The sequence below is a fragment of the Schistocerca cancellata genome, chromosome 4 (genome assembly GCF_023864275.1).
Source record: "Schistocerca cancellata isolate TAMUIC-IGC-003103 chromosome 4, iqSchCanc2.1, whole genome shotgun sequence".
Lineage (NCBI taxonomy): Eukaryota > Metazoa > Arthropoda > Insecta > Orthoptera > Acrididae > Schistocerca > Schistocerca cancellata.
This window is the reverse complement of record NC_064629.1, coordinates 321703507-321729956: the sequence shown is the minus strand read 5'-3', so window position 1 is coordinate 321729956 and position 26450 is coordinate 321703507. Positions and strand designations below refer to the sequence as shown.

Sequence of the window (26450 nt, the reverse complement as noted above, 5' to 3'; positions counted from 1 at the left end):
ACTTTTTTACTTCAACAATATTCACAGGTGAACAGAAAACTGAAAATAGAACTATTCAAAAATCAGACAACATAGCATTTTAAAAAATACCGTCTATGATTTGAAGTTACATATATACATTTAGTAACATGAAATTTTGTGAAGTAGCTCATTTTCAATCTTCTAGTGAAATTCTGCTTCATAATATACAAATTTCATCAGAGGCAGTGGAATTTCTAGTTGGTGGCAACAATGAAAACCAACTGAATAACCATGTCACCACTTGTATCAACTGTAGTTTGTTTCCACTACCATAACCAATTTAAATGATCAATCAGAAGTGGCATTACCTCATGCAACTGGTTTAATCCAAGTGGCTTTCACTAGGTGCCAGATAAAGTGAAGCAGAATACAATACCCAATGAAGATAGCAGACAATGGCAGCATTTAGCATGAGTGGTGGTTGTGTTGATCAGTTTGATGTTTTGATAGCTGCTGCTTAAAAGAGCACACGAGTTTAAACTGTCAATCAGGAATGGCAGCAGCATTACAGATGCAACGAAACTTGTCATAATAGAACATTTCTGATATACGGAAAGTCACTTACTTTCCAAAATTTCACAATTGTGAAGTGTATGGCTGGCTACCCAAGAAATTTTCACTTGATTATATAGTGAGAAAATTCAATTACATTTACAATTCTCACTAATTTGATCAGAAAATATAACATTATGAGGTAATTCCCTGTTGAACATTTTCTTCCTTTGTTCTGTACAAGGAAAGTATATCTTAGATGTTCATTGCTCTGTTCACTGGGGGATAGTTTGATTGACACTTCCTTAACAAATCTATTTCACACTCATAGAGATTTGAGTCAATTTTAAGAAATTTCCTGAAACAGTGACAGGAAACACAAGAACAGCTTACCTTAATAGTATAAAGTCTTCAAGTAAAAAATGTACTGAATTATTTACAAAAACATGATCCAGGTTACTGAATTTCTTGTGCTCAACTTAAATTCAAACTGAGTCATTAGTGACCAGGGCCAATACTTATTCCAACCCTATTTTCATATATTGAAATCTACTGGACTCCATTGCTCAAATCCCATTTTGTTTAACTGATCTTCTCTGATTTAACAATGAACAGTAATTTGACTGTCGTGCAAAAATGTTAAAGATCAAAATTAGGGAACTGACTTGACTGTGAAAACTTATCACACAATGTGAAATTTTGCCACTTTGTGAGAGGTGGCTTACCAATTTTGTTGCATGTATTAGGTATGCGGCTTTTTCTGAAGACAACTCTATACAGCCAAACAATTATAACCACAATCATCATCATCGCTGGCTAACATCCTTAAATATGGTGATAACCTTAATTCATATATTGTACAGCTTTACCACAACTAGGACTGAACATGGACTTCATACAACAGAATGAAGGAATACCTGTTTGTATTCCAAGCAATCTCATTTATGTACTTTAAAATGTTTCGATCCTTGAGAGATGAGTCATTCATGTATGTTTCTCATTAAATCAGAGACTCAAGTATGATTGGGGTTCCTAATTAACTACCCCCTAATAACAACAAGCTTAAGAAGATGCACTGCCAGAAACTAAACACAAACATTTCTCTGGAGAAAACTTGAAACGAGTTGTTTCTAATCAGTCTTCTAATCAACCTCCATCAATACAATTTGCAGCTGAAGAGCAACACGAAGAAGCTGCAGCAACAACAGAAAACTTAAGTTATACATGAATAAACAATAAACAAAATTGGATAAGAGTGCTCACTATGCAATTTAGGCGCAATTTCTACGACAAACAATAGCAACACTTCATATATTATGAGGGATAACAATAACTTTGGAGTACTGATCAAAAAATACATTACCATCTCAATTCAGAAATGTCTCCAACAGGAAATATTACAATGAAATAGAAAAATAACCAGAAGGGCCCCTTCTTCAATGGTGTATTTTAGATAGTGTATGTCGATATAGATGTGCTTGCCAGTTCACCTACATGGTTATTAAGTCCAGTGACAAAAATTGTCCTTTTCTAGTAATGCTGGTATTCTCCAGCTTGTTGTTTTCATACTTGCTTTTCTTGGCTTGGCTTATTTTCACTGAGCTCTTTAGCTCCTGCTGCAGATATGTTAATTGCTTGGGGGAAGGCTGTGATACCCAGTATGTCAGGTTTTGTGATGTAAACAATAAGATGATAAGCACCACCATTCTAGCCACAAATGGGCCAGTCAGGCCTGACCAACTGCCTTCTCGTCCTCAGTCAATGGAGTCGCTGAGAAGCAGTACAGAGGGCAGGGGACAGCATGCTGTACTCCTAGCCACTGATGGGTTATCAGGCCTGGTGCCACTACTAATTGGTCAATTATTTCCTCAACTGCCACTGTGAGGCTGAATGTACACTGTGTGACCAAAAGTATCCGGACACCCCCAAAAACATATGTTCTTCATATTAAGTGCATTGTACTGCCACGTACTGCCAGGTACTTCACATCAACGACTTCAGTAGTCATTACACATCGTGAGAGAGCAGAATGGGGCGCTCCACAGAACTCACGGACTTCAAATATGATCAGGTGATTGGGTGTCACTTGTTTCATATGTCTGTACACGAAATTTCCACACTCCTAAACATCCCTAGGTCCACTGTTTCCGATGTGATAGTGAAGTGGGAACGTGAAGGGACACGTACAGCAAAAAAGTGTACAGGACGACTTAGTTTGTTGACTGACAGAAACCGCCGACAGTTGAAGGGATCATAGTGTGTAATAGGCAGACATCTATCCAGACCGTAACACAGGAATTCCAAACTGCATCAGGATCCACTGCAAGTACTATGACAGTTAGGTGGGAGGTGAGAAAACATGGATTTCATGGTTGAGCGGCTGCTCATAAGCCACACATCACGCTGGTAAATGCCAAACAACACCTCGCTTGGTGTAAGGAGAGTAAACATTGGACAATTGAACACTGGAAAAATGTCGTGTGGAGTGACTATTCACGGTACACAATTTGGCAATCCGATGGCAGGGTGTGGGTATGGCGAATGCCCAGTGAATGTCATCTGCCAGCATGTGTAGTGCCAACAGTAAAATTCAGAGGCGGTGGTGTTATGGTATGGTTGCATATTTCATGGAGGAGGCTTGCACCCCTTGTTGTTTTGCGTGGCAGTATCAGAGCACAGGCCTACACTGATGTTTTAAGCACCTTCTTGCCTTCCACTGTTGAAGAGCAATTTGGGGATGGTGATTGCAATTTTTAACACGATCGAGCTTCTGCTCATAATGCACGGCCTGTGGCGGAGTGGTCACATGACAATAACATCCCTGTAATGGACTGGTCTACACAAAGTCCAGACCTAAATCCTATACAACACCTTTGGGATGTTTTGGAACGCCAGGCCTCACCGACTGACATTGGTACCTCTCCTCAGTGCAGCACTCCGTGAAGAATGGGCTGCCATTCCCCCAGAAACCTTCCAGCACCTGACTGAATGTATGCCTGCAAGACTGGAAACTGTCATCAAGGCTAACGGTGGGCCAACACAATACTGAATTCCACCATTACCGATGGAGGGCGCCACGAACTTTCAAGTTCCTTCTTATGACAAATGGTAACATCAGCATGCAGAGGTATGTGTTGACTTTACATCTATACACCCACATATTCTGAGGCTTAGATTGCTTGTTCTGAAGTTTGAGTGAAAGCAGTGTGGAGAAGGTATCCTCTTTTTGTCTAGTATTAAAATATGAGGATAGTTCATAGCCCATTAGGACTACGCAAAGTACTTAGTAGTGTGCATTTGCCTTCCTTTGTGCCCAAACTTCTTTCATTCTTTTGCTGTGGGCTTCTTTTCTTTCTTGAGACCATGTTGTTCCAGTCTTCTTCTTTGGTTTGTCCTCTTGGTTAACTTGCCACTTGTGAATTTTGGATCTGAAGATTTCCCTGTTTTGGATATCCTCTGGTGTAATTCCTGCTAGTTTCAGATCTGTTTTGATTTCGCCAATTCATTTCATTGGGTCTGTTTTAGATTTACTCCTGTTTTCATAGAATTCAACTATTTGGTTTGTAAGTCTGTCCAGATTCATCCTTTTGAGGTGTCCATAGAATCTTAATCTGTGTTTTCTAGTATCACTGTGACTATTAGAGTGTTGTTTGATTTCCTGTTTGCCTCTGAGCTGATACTGTTCATCTACAAGTTTTGAGCCTAAAATTTTTCTTATGATCTTCCGATCCTTTTTATGAATGTTTTCTATGTCTGTTTTCCTGTTTAAAATTAGTGTCTCTGATCCATATAGGCATTCTGGTTTTATGACGGTATTGTAATGTCGTGGTTTTATGTGCTTGGAGAGACATTTTTTACTGTAAATATTTTGAGTGAGTCAAAAAGCAGTGTCCATCTTTTGGCATCTGACTTCGTTGGCTTTCGTTTCTATACCATTTTCCTGAATCGTTTCACTGAGATAATTAAATTGTGGTACTTGTTTAATTTTGCCATATTTTGTCTCCACAAATTTTGTTGCTTGTTTGTTGCAAGTCATATAGTCTGTCTTTTCAAAAGATATTTGCATGCCGACTTTTTCTGCAGTTTCTTTCAGGAGTTCAATATTTTTTTGGCTGTTGAAACATCACGAGTTATGATGGCTAGATCGTCTGCAAATGCTAAGCTATCTACTGTTAATTTTCCTCTGCTGAGAGTAATTGGTTGATCAATTTTGAGGACCGATTTCAATTTGCGCCATTCTTGTATCACCTTTTCAAGGACATGGTTGAACATTAGTGGAGAGAGTTCATCTCCTTGTCTTACTCCCGTTTTCATCAGAGAAGGTTCAGAGATTTCCCTCATAATTTTGACTTTAGATTTTGTGTCTATCAATGTCTGTTGTATGACTGCAAGTGTTTTCAGTTTTAAACCATGTTCTTTTAATATTTGGAATAATGATTGATGATCAACTGAATCGTAGGCCTTTTTCAAGTCAACAAATGTGCAAACTACATCTTTGCCACTTATTCTCTGATGTCTTAAGATTAGTTTTAAGTTCAGAATTTGCTCTGGACATGAACGGCCTGGTCTGAATCCTGCCTGATATTCTCCAATTTTTGGTTCTAGTTGTTGTCGTGCTCTATCGAGAAGGCACTGGGATAGAATTTTGTAAGCTACTGATATCAATGAGATTCCCCTATAATTGTTTACATATGATCTATCTCCTTTCTTGTGTAGAGGATGAATTAATGCATTTTTCCAGTCATCTGGAATTCGTACTGTTTGCCAAATGTCTTATTATTTCGGTGATTTCTTTTACAGTACTTGGGCCTGCTGATTTGAAGATTTCCGCTATGATTCCACCTTCACCTGTTTGGTGATTTCCTCTACATCCAGTGATACTGAGTTTTGGTTGCGGATTCAGGTTCCTGAGGTGGAATTCTTTGTGTTGGTTTTGGGCAGTTCAACAGTTTTTCAAAATACCTTGCAAGTTCTTCACAATTGTCTTGATTGTTCAGTGCAAATTGCCTATTTCCTGTCTTGAAGCAAAAATTCTGCAGCTGATATCCTGTGAGTTTTGTTTTGAAATTCTTGTAGAAATTTCGCGTGTTGTTTCTTTCAAAGTCTTTCTCGATTTCACGTACCTGGTCCTTTTCGAATTTCCTTTTGGTCTTTCTGATTAATTGGGCTGTCTCTTTCCTCATTGCCAAGAATGTTTTGTAGTTGTTCTCAGTATTTCTGCTGTTCCAATTACTGTATGCTTTCTGTCGAGATTGGATTGCTTGTTCACATTCTTCGTTCCACCAAGGGTGCTTTTTCTTTTTCTTTTTTGCAGAGGTATCAGTTTTTGTGTGGTTTTGATTAGTTTGCTTCTGAGTTGCTTCCAATTGTTGGAGGGATTTTTTTTTTTTTTTAATTCTTTTGTGAAAGATGATTGGATCTGGCTAGTGTCAAATTTTGGGATCAGTGGCTTCCTTTTTGTGAACCTCTGAAGTTTTAACTGTAGTTTGATTCTCACTAGGTAATGGTCTGAGTCTACATTTGCACCCTTTCTTACTTGGATACTCATGGTTTCTCTGTGGTTTGGATAGGAAATTGCTACATAGTCAATTTGGAATTCACCAATGAGTGAGTTGGGATGATTCTTCTTCTTCTTCTTCTTCTTCTTCTTCTTCATTACTGCCTTGGAGCCAGCCAAATATCAAGTTTTCTTTATGGAATCCAACATATTTGGCTGCTATGCCCTGTAAACGGTATGTCATTTAACATTCTCTCCATATTAAGAGTATTTTGGTCTTCCTAGAGACACTGGGTGCCAGTATTATGTTTATATGCTTTTTCATAAACCTGCCTATGCTCATTCCTATTGTGGTGCTGTGCCTACATCTCTTCTGAGAACATTTAGCAGAGTACTCCTCCTGTAATTAGAGCACCACGTTTTCCACCTCTTCTTGAGCATAGGCTGGATAACTCCAAGGTCCATGTATTTGTGATTTTATCCCCTTGACTACAAATTAAATCCATAAGGCAGTGTACACTTTCATAGAGTGTAATTCCTCCCTTCTTCAGGAGCTCAGCTGTAATCCCATCACTTCAATATACTTTGTAGTTTTTCATAAATCTGCTGGTTCTTTGTGATTCATGAAGTGTAGATTTATCAAACTGTATTTTCACTGTGTCATGTAGAAGCTTAGTGTCTGATTTACTTGCAGCTGCCAACCATGCTACATTCACACCATTATTGCTTCTCTCTTCATGCAACGTGCATTTACCGAATATGCTACATAAAGCATCTTCTTTTCCAAGTTTTGGGTTATAATCAGCCAGAAATAACGTGGAGTCATACCTGGGTGTTCATTCACAGTTTTCAGCTGATCATCTGATACTTTAGTACAGGCACATACACAACATTATGAAACTTTCCTTTGGCTCAAAGTTTACAGTCTCTAACTGGTTTATATTCCTGGACAGACTTTTACATACTTTGCAACACTACAAATCCAACTTCATAGGTCTTTTCTCTGTAAACATCATCTTCCCCAGAGTAGAGTAGTGAAATTTTTTATCACTGAATTTCTCCCCTTACCTTCCATCCAATCTTCAGATGAGCAAAAACACCCATTCCACATTTCAAAACCACCTCAGCAATGTTGTACATTCCTTCAGTTTGCAGCGAAGTGCACACAGTCCATGTACCAATTTTTACTTTTGATTAGGCTTCCTGTCACTTATGGATGACCGAGCGGGGTGGCGCAGTGGTTAGACACTGGAGGACGACGGTTCAATCCCGCGTCCGGCCATCGTGATTTAGCTTTTCCGTGATTTCCCTAAATCGCTCCAGGCAAATGCCGGGATGGTTCCTCTGAAAGGGCACTGCTGACTTCCTTCCCAATCCTTCCCTAATCCGATGAGACCGATGACCACGCTGTCTGGTCTCCTTCCCCAAACCAACCAACCAACCAACCAACCAACTTATGGATGTGAGGCATGGGCACAAAGAAATGCTGATGAACAACAGCTTAGACTAAATTAGAGTTGAATCCCACAAGAAATCTACAGGACCACGCAGAAAGGCATCATGTGGAGAATTGGAACAAATCTGAATTCAACCATCTAACACAAGAAATTGACACTATGAAGTTAATAAAAAAAAGCAGGACGGGACATAGCCTAAGCATGGATGGCAGAAGAACAAAAAGGATGCAGGAAAGCAGGATCTGGAATAAAGCACAACTCCAACAGGATAAACAGATGATGAGGAGGAGAATATAAAAAATTTATCAAGATAGAGGGTGGAGAATAATTGTCAGTGGCAGGGTAGAATGGAGCACAAGGTTGTAACACCACACAAAGAAGATAATTTTAATACTAGTTGTAATTTAACGTGATAGGGCAAAAATATGTTAATAAAACATCAGTATATACTTAAGTCATTAATATTCTACTTGTTACATAAATTGTACACCTATAGCTTTGGAATTTCATACTGTTTTTGAAAAGTTATACACAATTTGTAGCAGCAAGTATCAAGAACAAACATATCATTAATGAGTTTTCAATTCTGATGATGCAGGAAAACCAATACTTGGTATAAAGCTAAGGCATAGTCACTGCTCTGCAGGAGGAAGGCAAAGTTAGTTCCTTTGGCACTGTACCTCTGCCAATCTGCAGTCTATGCACTGGAGCTTTTACATGGCTACTGACTGAGCTTTTTAAATTTGTTTATGATAACTTTGGTTTAAATTAGTGACTGTTAGTGTGATGGAAAGTAGTATAGTACTTTTCCTCACTCTTGACAAATGCACTGGAAATTGACTTGTGACTAACAGTAGTGAAACTAGTCTCGGCAGTCACTCTCATAACGAACCTGTTTGTAGTAAATCATGCAGTATTTTAAATTGGTGACAAAGACTCAAAGCCATGTGTGTAAGCCAAGACATCACAGATGGTGAATTCTTGAAGCTGTGACAAAATCATGTACATACCACAACAGCAACAGCAGCAGCAGCAGCAGTGCAAAAGCAAAAGCCCCTAGTAGACCCTAGTAGCTTGTCATTTTCTGATATTTGCAGTTAGCTGTTATGAACATGATGGTGCCAAACTTAGGAAGTGGCTGCTCACCTTTAATTCAATCAGTGTCATAAGAAATGTAGATAAGCTACTATCCCCCAAAATCGTTCAAGAATAGTAATAACTTCTGGAAAAATTAATATATTTTGGAAAATCCATACTTAACGTGGTTCAACACTTATCCACTTAATCAGCCGTGCAAAAAGGTGTGTGCATTACAGTGGTCTGTTTAATGTCAAGATTTCATGTAGTTAAATGTTTAGGGTCCACACAGCCACGGAACCCAGTACATTATCCACTGATGCATTGCAATATGGTATAGGGCAATATTCTTGCACAAAAATGTAGATGAAACTGAGGGGCCATTTGTGTCTGTCTCCAAAAAATTATTAGTGGCAGTCAAACTACTCACAAATGGAAATAGAGGAACTGGCTATTTGACATGGTGTCAAATTCCATCATATCACCAACCACAAGAATTACATTACACTGTTCAGCCCTCGATCAAAGCACCCAGGGAAAATGGTATCGTGATTATAACAGTGGCCCTTTTCTTTAGCAATTACCATAGGCTACTTTCCTATGTTAAAATATGGTACAGATTGTTGTTATCTGAATTATTGTAACACTCAAATAGTATTTTCAATCAATATTCTCACGAAATAACTTATTTTTATGTAATTAAAGCTTAAAAATCATTATTTTCAAGATTTGGCCAAGTGACTGAAAACACACTGTTACTGTCTGAAGCTCTAGTGACATCACATGCTAGGATTAAGATGAAGCTGTGTGTTATAGGAGTGTTAGTCAAAGTTACAAGTGTTTTTTCTGTGCTTTTTCAAAAACAGTTATTTAGAGATGGCAAAGACCTTTACAACTTTTAAGTAACAATGGAAACGAATTTGGTGAAGGCTGATAGTGGAAACTTTGCAAAAACTGATGCCTTTATGGTCTCTTTGTTCTTCAAAAGCAACCAAGATTTTTGTTGCGGAAATAAGAAAAATGAATTGCATAGCGCCAGGAACAGAATTAATGTGACACAGTAATAAGCTGCAGAATTGTCTAAGGGAATCTGGAACTGGGTTATTTGCTTGGACCATGATGAAACGGTTTTCCAGGGTTACTAGCCAAAGCCTGTACAATAAAACACAGCGGAAACTTTTTTCATTCAGAAGATAATTCTGATTGTTGCTGTCGTTGTAGCCAGAATTACTACTGTTTTCCAGGAACCTCTTCTCAATTTTCAAATTATCAGACAGTGTAACAACACTTGTGTGAAACTGCAGATCATCATCGTGAGTTTTCAGCAGCTTTACACAGTGTATTTTTTCTGTTCCTCCAGGTCATTAATTTCAGCGACTGGAAAATTATGTCTATAAAATATGCAGTTGATGCAGCAGAACCTTAAGATATCTGTTGTTTTAGTGCATGCTTTAACTGCTGCTGAAATACTATCATTTAAAAGCAGGACCAACTCTCATTATATCATAATGCCCTGGTCTTATTACATTTCCTCATAGCAATCTATAATTTTTTCTTTGTCAAATTATTTCTTTCAATAATTTGCCTGGAAAGAATAATGTGGTGTGGTCAAAAATTGTTAAATGGTTTCTAAGATTCTTCAGAATAACAGGTAAATCAGGCACAAAATACCTTTCCTTGACATCATTGATGTACCTTCACACATGACGCACGCGATTTCAGGGATTTCAGGGACCATTCACAGGCCCACCTAAAGAGCCCACCTGGGTCGGGCTAGTGGTGCGCTCTGGTGAGCTGCCAATGAAATAGTATTATTTAAACTATCTCAAACAAGTGCTCTGCCTATTTTTAACCCTGTATATCTGTTGTCCAGTCAATGTATTCAGTGCTATGCACAAACTGTATTTTGCATGTTGCTATATAAAGTACTATGTTCCACAAATCATGTTTGTTCTTGCTATAGCAAACTTAGAGATGTGAGAGTTACATTTTCTCTGCATGTTAGTGCTCATACTAAGTCACCTGATGAACTTCCCAATGGAAGAAATACTCCAACGTATCACTGTCCAGCAGCAAACTTTCACAGAACACCACCCGACTCTCGCCACCACTCTCAGTCAGGTGCCCTCTGTGTGATTGCGGCAGGTTACTCTCCTGTCAGTGCAACCATCGCCCTTTCTGGCATATGATGAATCTGCTGAAGATTGAGACACTTACAAGACATCGTTATGCTGACATTTTCAGGTTTTTCACGTGGGCGATGCAAAACTTTGTAGGGCTTTCTTTATTTCCTAGCTTTCGCCATGCATTTATCAGTTGTTGTACCAACTTGAACCTTTACAAGAACTGGTCAGCTTATCATCCGATGAAATGTGCAAGTTCCTCTCACACTGTTATTGTGACAAAACACGTCACTGCAATGCATGTCAAATTCTATCATTGTCGGAAATGCCCAAACCAATTTTACAAAGCCAGGGTTGCAGAATTACACGGGTTGAGATGTCTACAAATTTGTCACTAGCACCCATCACGAATCCTATGCCACTCACATGGTGTGTGATATTATTATTCGTCTGGCCCTGGATAGGGAAGTCCATGAAAAAGCACTTCAGTGTGAGAATCCAGTGCTTATTGATGTGCTCAATATAGCACAGTTCTTTGAAGTGTCACAGGCCATAGGCAATCAGATTGCTGCGTGGCAGGATGTATCGGAAGTTCCTAAACAAACCCCTGTTAGGCATGCTGCAAGTGTTCAGAATGACGGGTAAGCCATTTCATAAGTACAACATTCGACTCCGTGTTGCACGTGGCAGCGTTGGTTACAGCCACAGCACTAACAGGCCGCATCACAACAGTAGCTGCATGTCCCCCTTCCGCCTTTACACGAGCATGCTGCGTGCCCTAAGCATTGGGCTGTTTGCAATAAGTGTTGAAAGAAAGCAAGGCACATACAATAGTAACAATGGACATAAACTGTAACTCTATAGTGACTACTGTGACTCTACAATGACTGTCTCTCCAAAGAAATTGTTTATTGACTTGTGTGTGGCTAATAAATTGCTAAAATTACAAGTGGACACAGGAACTGCAGTGACTTGGGCTCCCCCCTACTCACACAGGTTTCACAGAAGTTGGTTAGCTACAATAAACAGCAGATTCTGATCCTAAATCAGTTCTCTGCACCTGTCTCTTACAAATCTGTTGTTCGCCCTTTCACCTACCTGTTGTGGTTCATTCCCATATTGCAGACCTGTTCGGGTTAGATCTGTGTAACTATTTCAATTTCTCCATCACGTATGACATAAATTTAGTGTCTGATCAAGTTCTTTAGCAGCAACTAGAGTCCCCCTGCTCTGAGTTTTCATCTCCGTTTTCCCCTGGGCTTGGTTGTGCTACCGGTTTTCAGGCCCACATCACCACGAAAGAGTCCGACCGCCCTTGGTTTTTTCTGGGTGCAGCAGGTGCCTGTCACATTGCGTGATGCTGTCTGACGTCACTTCCTTACACCATAACATACTGTGGCTTCTACATGTCGGTCATTGGCGAGCCTCTCGCACCAAAACTTTGATGCACCAGCATGTGTATTGGCCAGACATAGATGACGACATTACATGGCTTATTGCCACTTAAACTCACTGCATTCAGCAACAGGTGGCCCCATGGGCATCGTTTTCTCCCTGGCTGATGTCGCAGCACTCATGGGACCATCTAAATGTTGATTTTGCTGGGCCCTTCCTAAATCAGTATTGGCTCACTGGATGCCTATTCCAAGTTTCTCTACATGGCACGTTGTCTGTCCACATCCGCAACGACCACTATTTTGGCCATGTCAAAGATTTTTGCAATTGAGGTAGCTCCATATACTGTGGTTTCCAATAACAGCCCCAGTATCTTTCTTGAGAATTTGCATCATTTTTTCAGGCTAGTGGTGTTCACCATCTCACAGTTGATCCATCTCATCCTCAATATAATGGTGATGCCAAACGCATGATTCAGACATTTAATATCGCCAGCTCTGCGTTAGTTCCAGCTGGGTGCACATGTCGGAGCTTCGTGGCTGGTTCCGTGTGGCCGTCATCTCCGACACTTCCTGCTCCCGCCGATACCTGTGGCACCAACCACTGGCCTCTATGAGGAGTGTCATGGAGATGATGTCCTTGGTCCTGCCCTGCAGCCTCCCACGAGAGTGGTCATAGTGTGCCAAACTGCTCCTCATCACTTCCACCCCTACCCGCCAGTGCCGACATGCCACATGCTGTGCAGCCACCATCGTAAGGCGATGAAATGGATGCCAGCATTGTCACTGGAGTTTTTCGTGACTCGTAATCTCAGTGCCTTCTGAGAGCAGTTCTTTTTTTCTGTACCAGTGCTTTTTTTTCGTACCCTGCATTTTTTATGAGCCTAGTCATATATATGTGGCTTTCCCACCTTCTAGACTGGAAGAGTGATGTACCTTCACTAGTGACATGCGCAATTTCAGAGGGCATGCATACATACAGTTCACAGGTCCACTTATGGGGGCCAAATACATCGGCCTTGTGGCGCATTCTATTAAACCGTCAAGGAAACGGTATTATTTAAGCAATCGCAAACGAGTGCTCAGCCTATTCTTTACCTGTATTACTGTCATCCAGTCAATGCATTCAGTGCTATGCACAACCTGTATCTTACATGTTGCTCTATAAGTAGTATGTTCCATAAATCATGTTTGTTATTGCTATAAAAATCATCCTTGAAATTCATCTAAAATTGATATGGTGCAAAATGAAGCTAACAAAGGAAAATAGATATTGAAATGTAATGTGACACAGAATTTAAAGTCAAGTTACCTCCCATTAGGAATGTGGACGCACTCAACGACTGTGATATGACTTTCAAAATGATAGAGCACAGCAATCAGTTATCCTTTCATTTCAGGTTTTATTAATCAAATCTAGATTTCGGTTAGTGCATAGCCATTACCAATACACTATTTGATAGTATCAATGCATGTCCTAGTATGCCGGTCCCCTGTTGTTCAGGCTTCTGTAACAGTTCATTCAAGATTACTGTATAATGAAGGTAGGCTTTGCAGTGAACACATCGGCTGGCTGTATGGCACCCTCTATATGAACTACGCACTGTGAAAAATGCGCAGTTTTGGGAATTATTTGAGAATCGCTTGCTAGGAAGCAGTGAGGGGTTTGACCCAGGAGGTACAAACTAGCTCCTGCCGTCTTGCCAATAAGTAGCAGCCATTAACCTAACACTGTATGAGTACAATGGTTATAACACTGAACCTACATAACTTTTTCTATGGTACATTTGTTTAGATGCATGTACAGTGTTAATAACAGCAATTCAGTATATTGGTTTTATTGTACTTATAATTAAAGTCTGTTTGAAATGGCACAGAGATTAATACTCTCTACATCTGTAATGGAATGGCAAGCCACACCAACTATCCATCTTGCTGACATTTGGCGCCATCTATGAACTATTCAGTAAATAAGAAGAACTACATACCTCGTCATAAACAACAGGGGACTGACATGCATTGATACTATGAAATCGTGCATCAATAATGGCTATGCACTAAGCAAAATCTAGATTTGATTAATAAAACCTGAAATGAAAGGACAGCTGATTGCTGTGGTCCATACTTTATTTGTAATAAAGGTCTGCAAGAACTTTGAAGTGCGCTTAAGAAGTCAGTAGTATTAAACAAAGAGAACAAGAAGGAAAAAGAAACAAAAGGAAAAAACTCTGTCTGAATGAGGACCGATCTTGAGAACATTGGCACAGAAGTCCAGCATGCCACTGATTATGCTACAAGCAACAAAGTGTTCATATGGAGTATTTACTTACATCAAAACTATCCTCACACACACACACACACACACACACACACACACACACACACATTTAGTGACCACTATGTCATTTGGATCTCTACGAGCGAGTTGCTACCACATTTTATGCATCTTCCCATTCTTTGGAACACTAAAAAATAATTTTCAGGGGTTTTTATAGATATATTTGGACAATATGGAACTAAGTGCCATTTGTAATTCACTTTCCAAAATGTAAATTCCAAAACAAGAAATCACTGTGAATGAGCTTTATGAAAGCAAGAACAGCATCTTAACCAGTGACATCACAGGCATCATATGACTCAAATGGAGCATTTTAATGGGCGTTCGAATTATTAGAATTTCATTTCCATTTTTTTAAAATACTGTAATCCATGAGAAAAGAAAGCATGTTATGAGTATAAAATGATATAATTAACCATTTAGGACAATTTCCTGCATGCTATCGTGTACGCACTGTCGCCCACAGCCACAGGGTCAGACAAAGAATTCGACACCCAAAAGGCACTGTGAGTTCAACACTAAGATAAAATGTGACTACTGCTGGACTAATTCATCATGCAAAGTAGCTTGAACCCACACATTGCTTCACAGGATGGTAGTTTCAGTTCAACATGCACGGGTAGAAAATTTACTGAAAGGGGCAGATGTGGCCAACCAGAACTACTACTATCTCCATCACAATCTTCAGGAATGGTGTTTTCATGCTGGCAATAGAAGTAGCTTATCAGATCATAATACCACCCACACTCTGGACATAAATTCTCCAGTTTTTACACCAGCTGAAGTGGGGGATGGCCTGCATGAAGGAAGTGTTTTGCTACATATACTGGTTAGAGAGAGGGAGAGATCAAAAGAACAGTCTGCACCTTTGTTGCACGCACCCAAAATTAGGAAGTCCCACGTCACACCACAAGTTTTTCATTGTGGCCAAAACCAGAGCACTACTGGGCTCTGGTTCTCACAGATTATGCTGGACCATTCAGAGGTACAATGTGGCTGTTGGTGGTGGATGCTCTCCCTATATGGCCTTAACTTGGACAGATACCCAGGCAACAATCCAGACCCTAGCAAACACATTTGCCATAGAGGGGGCAATCTACTCCATAGTAGCACACAATGCCCCATAGTTTGTGTCACCTAAGTTAGAAAATTTTAGCTCAAGTTCCTGATCATTAAACCACTCTCTTATTAAAGCATTTATGATATTTTGTCAATATAATAGCATGCAACACCTGACCTCCACTCCATTCCATCCTAAGCCTACATCCAATGCAAATGCTGAGCAGCAATTTAGGACATTCAAAACTCGTATGACAGAAACACTCCCTACATCATCAGATGACAGTACAACAAGCACACTGCAAGTTAACTATCTGCGCCATCAATGATCCTGGCAAGGCACAGCCGTCGGACAGGCACAGGCACTGTTTGCTTTTGGACCTACTGGGCTCTGCCAAGTGAGCACAGGGCCCATGGCCCTCAACACAACATCACACAGACTCCTATGTCTGGATTCCAACTGTCCAGGCTATTTATGGCCCTACATGCTAGTTAAAGGGGGAGGTAAAGTCAGTCCCTGCCTACCAGCAATGAAAATGGAGACAATTTTGCCCCAATGGCTCAATACATCAAAAAGCACTACATTGAAATTATAACTGTGTTGAAGGGCTAAATGGATACAGTGCACGCCACTGCTCTGTTATAAGGAGCCATTTGTTATGCGCCACAGGCAGTTTGCCTACAACCATTTTGTTCTGGACTTCGAATTTCACTTGCCTACTGACTGGAGTGTTTACATTTGTTTATGACTGCTCTAGCTTCAGTTATTGGCTCCGAGTTGGATTTCATACGTTATGGTACTCCTAATCACCCTTGAGATCGCTGCATGAACTGGGCTTGTGACTGAACACAATGAAATTGTCCTAAGAAGCCACTCTTGTAATAAACCTGTTACTGGTATATCTGTGGTATACAAACACGAGTGTTGTCCAAAAATGTTTGAGTAATTTCGATAAGTAGTAATAAAAAAACTTTCAAAAATTCTAAATGTGTACTACAAAAACAGTAGTAAAATTTACTGTCATAGATGATCATCTGCAATTGGTAATTTCTTCTCCTCCTCCTCCTCTCTCTCTCTCTCTCTCTCTCTCTCTCTCTCTCTCTCTCTCTCTCTCTCTGCACCCCCCCTCCCACCCCCCATCTACCCTTTCCTCCAGACATGCGGTTTGAAGGGGTTCTACATTTCCTGTAACTACAGAAGTTAACTGCTAGAACAGTTTCCCATAATCAGTGTACTTTAAGTGAAAATTCTACTCTGAATAACACTTACACAAAATTACATACAAATTCCACTTAACATACCTCTATTTCTTCCCCAGGTTCAACCCGTCCTGCAGGTAGGTACCACTGGCCATAACATGAACTCTTGGCTTCCTGCATCATCAGGATCTCTCCCTCTTCATTCATGAGCACTCCAATAACAATGTACGTTACTGTAGATTTCACTAGAGGTACATAGTCCGATGATACACATGGTGTTATTCCCTTGGCAGCTGTAAGAAATAACAAAATTCCTTCAGGAGGGAAAGGAGCAGGAAGAAAAAGTTCATGATTATTTATTACACACTAGAAGATAATCACAATACTAAAAAATAATACAATGACTCCCAAATTAAAAAATGGCAGCTTTTGCATTAGATGTGGTTTTCTAGTCACATGAACAAATTTGTAGACAGCATCACTGAACAATGTGATATAGCAAAAGGACAGGAAATATGGTACTTGTCTCATGTTAAAAATATTTTGCACAAAATGTGCAACCATTTGCCACAGCCATGGTATAAATTAAGCAAAACAAAAACTTTTAGTGCTTCTGTAAAGCCAAAATTTTCAAAAAATACCTGCTTGTCTTTGAGTACATAGAGACACTGTTCCAATTTAACATAAGCAACTGCATAAAGATGAACAAAATAACTCAGTGATCAGAAAAATCCAATGACATGGCATGGCCCACAGAAATACTCATGAACAAAGATTACAGCTCAAGTCCCTGCAATTATCTTGAGATAATATTAAACCACTCTCTTATTAATGCAATCATGATACAGTCAACTGTATCTGAAAGACTGCCATCTAGCACTGCTTAGGCCTTGGGGATCCCAGTTTGTGATGGCTTGATCTGAATTCAGTAGTGATTGGACTGTGAGGTACAGGACACAGAGGTCTTTACAGCCACCACTAAATTATGATGAGCATGTAAAACAAAAATATCACAAAAATTTAAAAACCTTATTCCAAAAAATGAAATACTTTCTGCAAAAATTCTAATGTGCACATTCAAATGTTGACACTATGGAAACAACACTTAAGAGACTACTGGGCCTCTGAAACAGGCCATATGTGCTGTTATTGAAAGTGTTACTAGCACATAAGTAATTGATGAACCTTCTACAGTAATACATATCAAAAAAGTACCAAGCTTCACAATATTTATATTTATGTTTATGTTTACTTTAGTTCTTTGACAAATTACAAATTTTAGAATCATGGTGACAGAAAGTGTAACTATTCGCCCAAGGAAAAAGTGTAAGGTGAATTATTAAGCAATTTTTTCCTCCTAAGCTTCCAAAATTTCTTGTTCACTCAACAAATGTGACATATTTGTAGTAGAGTTACAGCAAACTGTGAAACACATAAAGTACATGCATGAAATGATGTCAATGTGATCATACAGGCACAGTCATTAATGACAGTAGCTGTTACGTTTGCTAATGTTTCTTTCAAAATAATTCTAGAAATTGACAACAGAATGCAGCACCAGTCATGAGGCAAGTCACAAGACATCTTATCATTGTTATCATACGAAATGAGTCCAGTTTTCAAGAGATTGGTGGCTTTCACTGAATAACTGGCACTCAGTAAAATCAGTTGGCAAACTATACAATAAAATAAAGGCAAATGTTAGTAACAGAAGCACTGCAGGGAAAAAAAAAGACTGACAACAAATCTACACAAGCATTTCCTACTGAGGCACATCACAAAAAATTGCTACTTATTTAGAAATACTGAGATAAAATATCTTTTTTCACAAACAACAAACTTATGACACCATTTGCCTCATGTAGTAAACATAAAAACCTCACAGTAGAATATATAAATTAGAGTTTAACAGTTGTCCTGCCTTCTTCATAGGTAAAATAGGAAGAACTTCCCGTCATGCAATGAAGCCACAGCCACTTTGATAAATCCTCAGTAGCTAATCATATGTGCCAACACACACAATTAACCAGAAGAATGTACGATGGATGCTTCAGTGGTGCAGCTGACACTGTTTCTAGACCCACTCAACATTCAAGCACAACAAAGTGGCTGTTAAGTATCCACTTTACCCTGTTTAGCACCCATTTGCTGCTCTGCATGACAGGAGTTTCCATATGAGCACGTGGTCACTGGAGCGTAGACTGTCTGCAATCTCCCACTGGGCAACATGTAAGAGGATAGTAAATCTTATTGAAAAATAAATTGGCTGAGGAGAACGATCCCACAGGAATGATGAAATGGGGTCTCTGCCTCATGTCCTGTCAACAAAGGGGTCTCACCAGCTCTACCACAGGGCCAGATGGTGGTGATGTCCCGCACTCTATGTCCCATATTATCTGCAGATAGTTGGTTGGTTGGTTGGTTGGTTGGTTGGTTGGTTGGTTGGTTGGTTGGTTGAGGTTTAAGGGACCAAACAGCAAGGTCATCAGTCCCTTGTTTCAAATAGGCTCCATTCCGCTAATGGGACTTCGCAGTAAAGTCAGAAAAATAAAACGGAAAAAGGTAAAAACGTAAAAGGGCAGTCATGTTGTCATTGGTAAAAAACAAAATGAGGGAAGTCAGCAAGAGAACGAACCCAACACTATGCTGAAGCAGCATAGGCAAGAACACCTGTGACGTAAAAGGTACAACTGCTAGAATGTAGAAAGTACGTATGGGAATAGAAAGACTAACCAAGCCTTAAAAAAAAGGGGTAAAAACAGAGTAAAAGGGGAAGAAAAGAGGATTTCGGTCATGGAGGGGAATCGGGAATCTCCGAACACTGCTTACAGTGGGAGACACCCAAACACTCACCGCCCTGCCCCAACACCAGAGAGAGATTAAAAACCTTAAAACTGAGAATAAAAACCACTTTCCCGGAGGAAACTGAGAACCAGAGAGACCATCCGGGAATCGTCAGCCAACATCAAAGGTAAAGTGTTGGGGAGCCTATACTTAGCACGCAGAGCCAAAAGAAGGGGGCATTCAACCAAAATGTGGGCTACTGAGTGGAAGCTCCACAACCACATAGTGGGGGTGGCTCATCACGCAAAAAGAAAACCATAGGTCAGCCTGGTATAGCCAATGCGGAGACGACACAGTGTGGTCGAGTCCTTTCGGGAGAGGCGAAAGGAAGAACGCCACGGGCCTGGTGTCACCTTAATTGCACAAAGTTTATTAGACAGGGGAGTAGCCTCCCAAGAAGTGGCCCATGACTGTGCGAAGTGGGATTTGATGTGAAGCCGTAAATCCGCTGCAGGAGGGGTTACAGAAAACGGGGGGTAAGTGACTGCTCCCCCAGCCAAACGATCAGTGAGCTCATTACCCGGGATACCCACATGGCCAGGGACCCAAAGGAAGTCAATGGAACAAGCAGCACGGTGAATATCAGCGAGATGGTCATGGATGGCAGAGACCAAGGGATGGCGCGAAATACACCAGTCAATAGCAAGAAGGCCACTCATAGAGTCCGTACATAACAAAAGGCGGTTGTGTTGGGACTGTTTAATAAAGGTAAGGGCCTGGGAAATTGCCATCAATTCCGCAGTAAACACCCCACATGTAGGTGGCAGCAGATGATTTTCTGTTCCGACAGAGGACATGAAGGCATACCCCACATGATCAGCAGATTTAGAGCCATCAGTGTAGAAAACAACAGCATCCCGAAACTCCCATAAAATTTGGCGGAAAAAGGAACGAAACACCACCGGGGGGATGGAATCTTTCGGACCTCGCCGGAGATCCATCCGAATTCGAGGCTGAGGAACTAACCAAGGAGGGGTAGAGGGGAGGGAGCGAGGAAGACAGGACAAAGAAGGAAGCTGAAAATCATGGCAAAGAGACGCAAGGCGCAGCCCAACTGGTAAACCCGCCCGAGGGCGGGAGTCGGGTGGGCGACGTCCATGGTCTGGGAACAGGATAGAATAGGAAGGATGAGTGGGAGGAACAGATACTGAGTGCATTAGACACCAGAAGCTGGGACTGCCGAACAGAAAGGGGGGGGATCCCAGCTTCAACCAGGAGACTATCAACAGGGCTAGTACGGAAGGCACCGGTGGCCAAACGGATACCACGATGGTGGACTGGATCCAGCACATGCAGTGTGGAAGGAGCAGCTGAACCATAAACTTGACAACCATAGTCCAAGCGAGACAGAACTAGAGCACGATAAAGACGGAGGAGGAGGAGGGAATGGTCCGCACCCCAAGAGGAGTGGGCAAGGAAGCAAAGGACATTGAGTTTACGGAAAATTCCTACCTTCAGGAGTCTGATATGGGGCAGCCAAGTGAGCTTGTTGTCGAAAAGAAGACCCAAGAAATGAAACTGTGGAACCACAGGCAATCTTTGTGCAGCGAGATAGAGCTCTGGATCAGGGTGGATCGTAGTACGGCGACAGAAGTGGACCACTCGCGATTTTAAAGGAGAGAATTGAAACCCGTGTGAGAGGGTCCATGCAGAGGCACGCCGTATAGCTACCTGGAGCTGCCGTTCTGCGGATGCCATCGAGGAGGAACTAACCCAAATGCAGAAATCATCCACATACAGGGCAGGGGTGACCAAGAGACCGACAGAGGCCACAAGTCCATCGATAGCAATGAGGAAAAGAAGGACACTCAAGACAGAACCCTGTGGGATGCCCGTCTCCTGGGTCCGTGGAGAACTAAAAGCAGTACCAACTCCGACTCTGAATGACCGATGGATCAGGAACTGGCGGATAAAAATCGGGAGTGGGCCCCGAAGACCCCACTGATGAAGGGTAAGTAAGATGTGATGGCGCCAGGCCGTGTCATAGGCCTTGCGAAGGTCAAAAAACACTGCAACCAAATGGCGGCGCTGGGAAAAAGCCTGCCGGACTGCGGATTCCAAGCGGAGTAAATGATCGATTGGAGACCGTCCCTCTCTAAAGCCACACTGGTAAGGGGACAATAGATCCCGAGATTCGAGGACCCAATTGAGCCGACGGGCTACCATCCGTTCAAGTAACTTACAAATAACATTGGTCAAACTAATTGGCCGATAGCTGTCAACAGATAGGGGGTTCTTACCAGGCTTAAGGACAGGAACCACAATGCTATCCCTCCACTGAGAAGGGAAGTCACCCTGGAGCCAGATACGGTTAAACACCCGAAGAAGATGTTGCCGTTGTGGAGCACTGAGATGTTGAAGCAGTTGGTTATGAATGGAATCTGGGCCAGGGGCCGTATCATGAGAAGAAGATAGAGCAGAAAGAAATTCCCATTCAGTAAAAGGTTCGTTGTAAGATTCTGACTCACAAGGGGTGAAACATAAGGTGGAAGCTTCAGCCCGCTGTTTTTGATGAAGGAAAGCAGCTGGATAGGAGGCTGACGCTGATGCCACTGCAAAATGGGTCGCTAGATGTTCTGCAAGAACTAATGGGTCCGTACAAATGCCATCCGGGAGGTGAAGGCCTGCGAGGGTGGACTGCCGATGGCAACCTTGGAGAGAGCGAAGTGTAGCCCATACCCGTGACAGAGGGACAGTAGAACCAAGGGAAGAAATGAATCGTTCCCAACATATCCGTTTGCTCTGTTTGATTAAATAACGGGCTTTAGCGCGAAGGCGTTTAAAGGTAGTAAGGCTGGCTACGGATGGGTGCCTCTTAAAGTGTTGCAAAGCTCGACGGCGTTCACGGATGGCAATGGCAATAGCCGTACTCCACCACGGGACTTGCCGGCGACGAAATAGTCCAGATGAGCGCGGGACAGCAAGGCTAGCAGCGCGAACAATCGCGTCAGACACTTCACGTAGGACGTCATCAATACAACCCAACAAAGAGGGAGAAAACACGACCTGTGCAGTGTATAGAGGCCAATCAGCGCGTTGGAAAGACCAACGAGGCAACCTGTCCATCGGGGAGCGGGAAGGGAGTGTGATAATCAACGGGAAATGGTCACTATCACAAAGGTCATCGTGTGGCGACCAGTGTAATGAAGGGAGGAGAGAGGGAGAAGAAAGAGAAAGATCAATGGCAGAAAAGGTACCATGACCGGCACTGAAATGAGTAGGGGAGCCATCATTAAGAAGGCACAGGTCGTGGTCTGCAATAAATTGGTCTATAAGAAGACCTCGTCTAGATGGAAAGGCACTGCCCCACAAAGGATGATGAGCATTAAAATCCCCGAGGAGGAGGAAGGGAGGAGGGAGTTGCTGAAGAAGGGCGGTTAAGGTAGCAGGTGTATGAGTCCTGTCAGGAGGGAGATAAAGACTGCAAACTGTGATTGCAGAGTCAAAGTGGACCCTAACAGCAACCGCTTCCAATGTACTTTGAAGAGGAATGCACGTGCTAGCAATGTCTGTACAGACCAATGTACAAACGCCACCAGAAGCCCGCAGGGGTCCGACCCGATTTCGACAGAAAACACGGAAACCACGGAGAGTCGGTGAGTGAGCATCAGTAAAATGAGATTCCTGGAGAACCACACAAGCTGCAGAGTAGGACGAAAAAAGGGATTTCAATTCCGGAAGGTGGCGATAGTATCCATTACAATTCCATTGGAGAACCACAGAATGATGGTTTAAATGGGGGCTGAACACTTTAAATCCAGTCATACCGCCGGGTCCCCACCCATCACTGACAAGGAGGGGGCGACATCCATGAACGACAGGTCAGAATCCGGTTGTGAAGTCAGGGAAGGGACCTCTGGTGACACCAGAGGCTCTTTGTCCAGGGACTTATGTTTCTTCTTCTGTTCAGGCTGCGATCGAGAAGGGTTGTGTGGCATGAAGGAGCCAGCTGCAGCAAGATCAGGAACAGAAAGAGACCGGGCGACCTGGGGGCCGACAGACCGCGGCTCTCGCGGTCGTCGCGCGGCAGCAGACCTTTGGCCTGGAAGGTGCCGGGAAGGGGCATCCCGGGAGAGGCGCCCTTGACCGGCAGACGCCGAAGGAGTAGGACACTTCTCCGGCTGGGGAGGGGGAGCAGTGCCCATAGGAGACGGTGTGGGAGCCGCAGGGGTGGGGGGGAGGAGAGGGGTCCGGGATGGGGGTAAGGAAGGGGGAGGAAGGGGTGAAGATGTAACCAAGACGTAACTAGATGTCATGGACACAGGGTGGAGTCTTGCATATTTCTTACGGGCCTCTGTGTAGGTTAAACGATCGAGGGACTTATAATCCTGTATCTTTTTTTCCTTCTTATATACTGGGCAATCTGGTGAACGTGGAGAATGACTACCATGACAATTTACACAGACAGGAGGGGGAACACAGGGACTCCCCTCATGGAGTGGACGTCCACAGTCACCACAGAGAACAGCGGGAAGACATGTGTCCAAAATGTAAGCACTTGAAACACCTCATAGGAGGTGGGATGTACGGCTTCACATCACAACGATAGACCATAATCTTAACTTTCTCAGGGAGGGTATCCCCTTCAAAGGCCAGGATAAAGGCACCAGTATCAATACGATTGTCTTTAGGACCCTTCTGAACACGCCGAACAAAGTGAACACCCCGCCGTCCGAGATTGTCCCGAAGTTCCTCATCAGTTTGAAGGATGAGGTCCCTGTGAAAAATCACACCTTGTATCATATTTAGAGACTGGTGGGGGGTAATGGACACAGGTATTGTGCCAAGATGGGTACAGGCACGAAGGGCCACAGATTGGGCAGCTGAAGCAGTTTTTATCAGCAACGAACCCGACCGCATCTTGCTCAGGGAGTCCACTTCGCCAAACTTGTCTTCAATGTGTTCCACAAAGAATAAAGGTTTGGTATTGGTGAAAGTATCTCCATCAGTCCTGGTGCAAACTAGGTAACGGGGCAAAGGTTTTGCCCCTAGCCGACGGGCCTGACTCTCTTCCCAGGGGGTAGCCATGGAAGGGAAGACCGAAGGGGCAAGAGAAGCAGCACTTGAGGAATCAGTTCCACGCAGAGAGACGGCCGCAGAAGAACGGTCAGAGTTCTGGACCCGTATGCGTTTCATTTGCATAGCGTCCGCCCTGATACCACCCACTCCGATCAGGGGCTCTCCTCACGGGCGCCACCCAGCCACAGCAAGGGCCGTCTGGCACGGCGGCCATTGCCGGGCGTTCCGATGCCCCAGGAGGACGAGCAACCACTCCAAGGCATGCATGAGGAGGTCACAGCTCAGGTATCAGAAGTGTGATCCCTGTGTGTTCAGGGGCCTCAACCAAAAGGGTACATAGTGACCTCACCACACGGGCTGGCTACCGTACTGGCTATGAACCCTAGCATCAGACAACGATGTGAAAGAAAAGATGGAATGTACTAGGAGGGCGCACGTCGGAGACACTAGGGAAGGTGCTCTTCCCCAAATGGCTCACACTACGGAGGAGAAATTTTGTAATGGAGGTCAAACCCCAGAGGGGGACCAAGAAATGCCAAAAGGAGGAGATGATTATGCAACAAAGCCGAATTAGAAAACCAACAGAACCAGGAGGATAGGGGGGCCAACATAAGCAAGGACACCAAGAGAGGGAGAGGAGAGGGCGAGGGGAAAGGAGCAAGGAGGGGAAAGGAGGGGAAGGGAAAGGAAATGCAGCCCTGGAGAGAAAGAAGGCTGCAATGGTTCGGGGCTCCGTGCTCGCCACGCACGTATCCACAAAAGAGTTGTGGACCCCCTGGGGGGATCTGCAGATAAGAGGAATGGGGAAGGTAACTGTGTCATGTGGTTATTGAGTATCTTCTGATATACTGGTTTCTGAGGGGGTAGATACAGAGTAAATTCTAGTGACCTTATGATTCACATTTACAGTTAGTTATTTGCATGCTCTGTATCACAATTGCAACATCTTGCTATGATACAGAATGATTCAGATTTAAAACTGTGGTACATCACCTCAGTGGAAAATATGGCAACATGCTGTTCATTTAAATGATTTGTTAAGTTGGTTTTTTGCTTGTAAGTAGGTGGAAAGACAAGATGCGATATGCATCAGCTGCAATGATAGTCGCTCACTATTAGTTCTCTCTGCACTGAGGTCACCCTTACTGTGGATGCTATATCCACTTTGCATAGAAAAGTCAAAATCCATAAAAATTGTGCCGTAAAAATTAGCACAATTGCCTTTGCTGTGCTGCAAGTTTCAGTTCCTCCACATGGATTCTGTACCCACCAATGTTCCGCTAGTGTATGGATGCCACTTTATCACGTCTCTGTACTGAAATTAATAGATCCATCAGACACAAAGAGATTCGCATGGCCCAACAGTTTGCAAACTGTATTTCCCTGCACCTGAATATCCCCTTCATGCTTTTTTTTTTTTCTTTCAGTGGAGACTGTGGTACTTTCCTGAAAGTGGCACTGCTTGTCTTTTTTCTTGAGTCTGTCTGTTGGGCACTAGAAGATTTACTGTGCTGGTATATACATACTTTTCTTCATGTGTGGAAGGAGCAGCAGGTTTTGAGCTGATGCACTCTTGTGTTTCTATTTACAAAGGCAGATGCTTGAGCTGGCACTTATGTTGAAGTGTTGACTTTCAGATTGGCATTTAAAGAGCTGAGGTCAATGCGGTAGTGAATATAGGCTTACATAGCTCTGTAGACTTTTTTTTTCATCTAAAGTAATTTCAGGAAGTAATCTGAGGAACAAATTTCTGAGGACATACACTGGAGCACAGCATTGTAGGATAGAGAATCATATACTGTGGAAACACTGGAAAAGAAGAGAAAGCATTTCTGATGTGGTGCTACAGAAGGATGTTGAAAGTCAGATGGGCTTATAAAGTAAGAAATGAGGAGGTTCTATGCAGTATCGGCAAACAAAGAAACATAT

At 42.4% G+C, this 26450-nt stretch overlaps 1 protein-coding gene across 1 annotated transcript in view; it reads right to left on the bottom strand.

Moving 5' to 3' along the window:
- LOC126183332 (8-oxo-dGDP phosphatase NUDT18) overlaps positions 1 to 26450 on the bottom strand; it is a 161168-nt gene that overhangs the window by 111680 nt on the left and 23038 nt on the right. The window contains exon 2 of the mRNA XM_049925197.1: positions 16761 to 16951. Coding sequence (XP_049781154.1) covers positions 16761 to 16951 — 191 coding nt within the window. The remainder of the gene's footprint in view (positions 1 to 16760; positions 16952 to 26450) is intronic.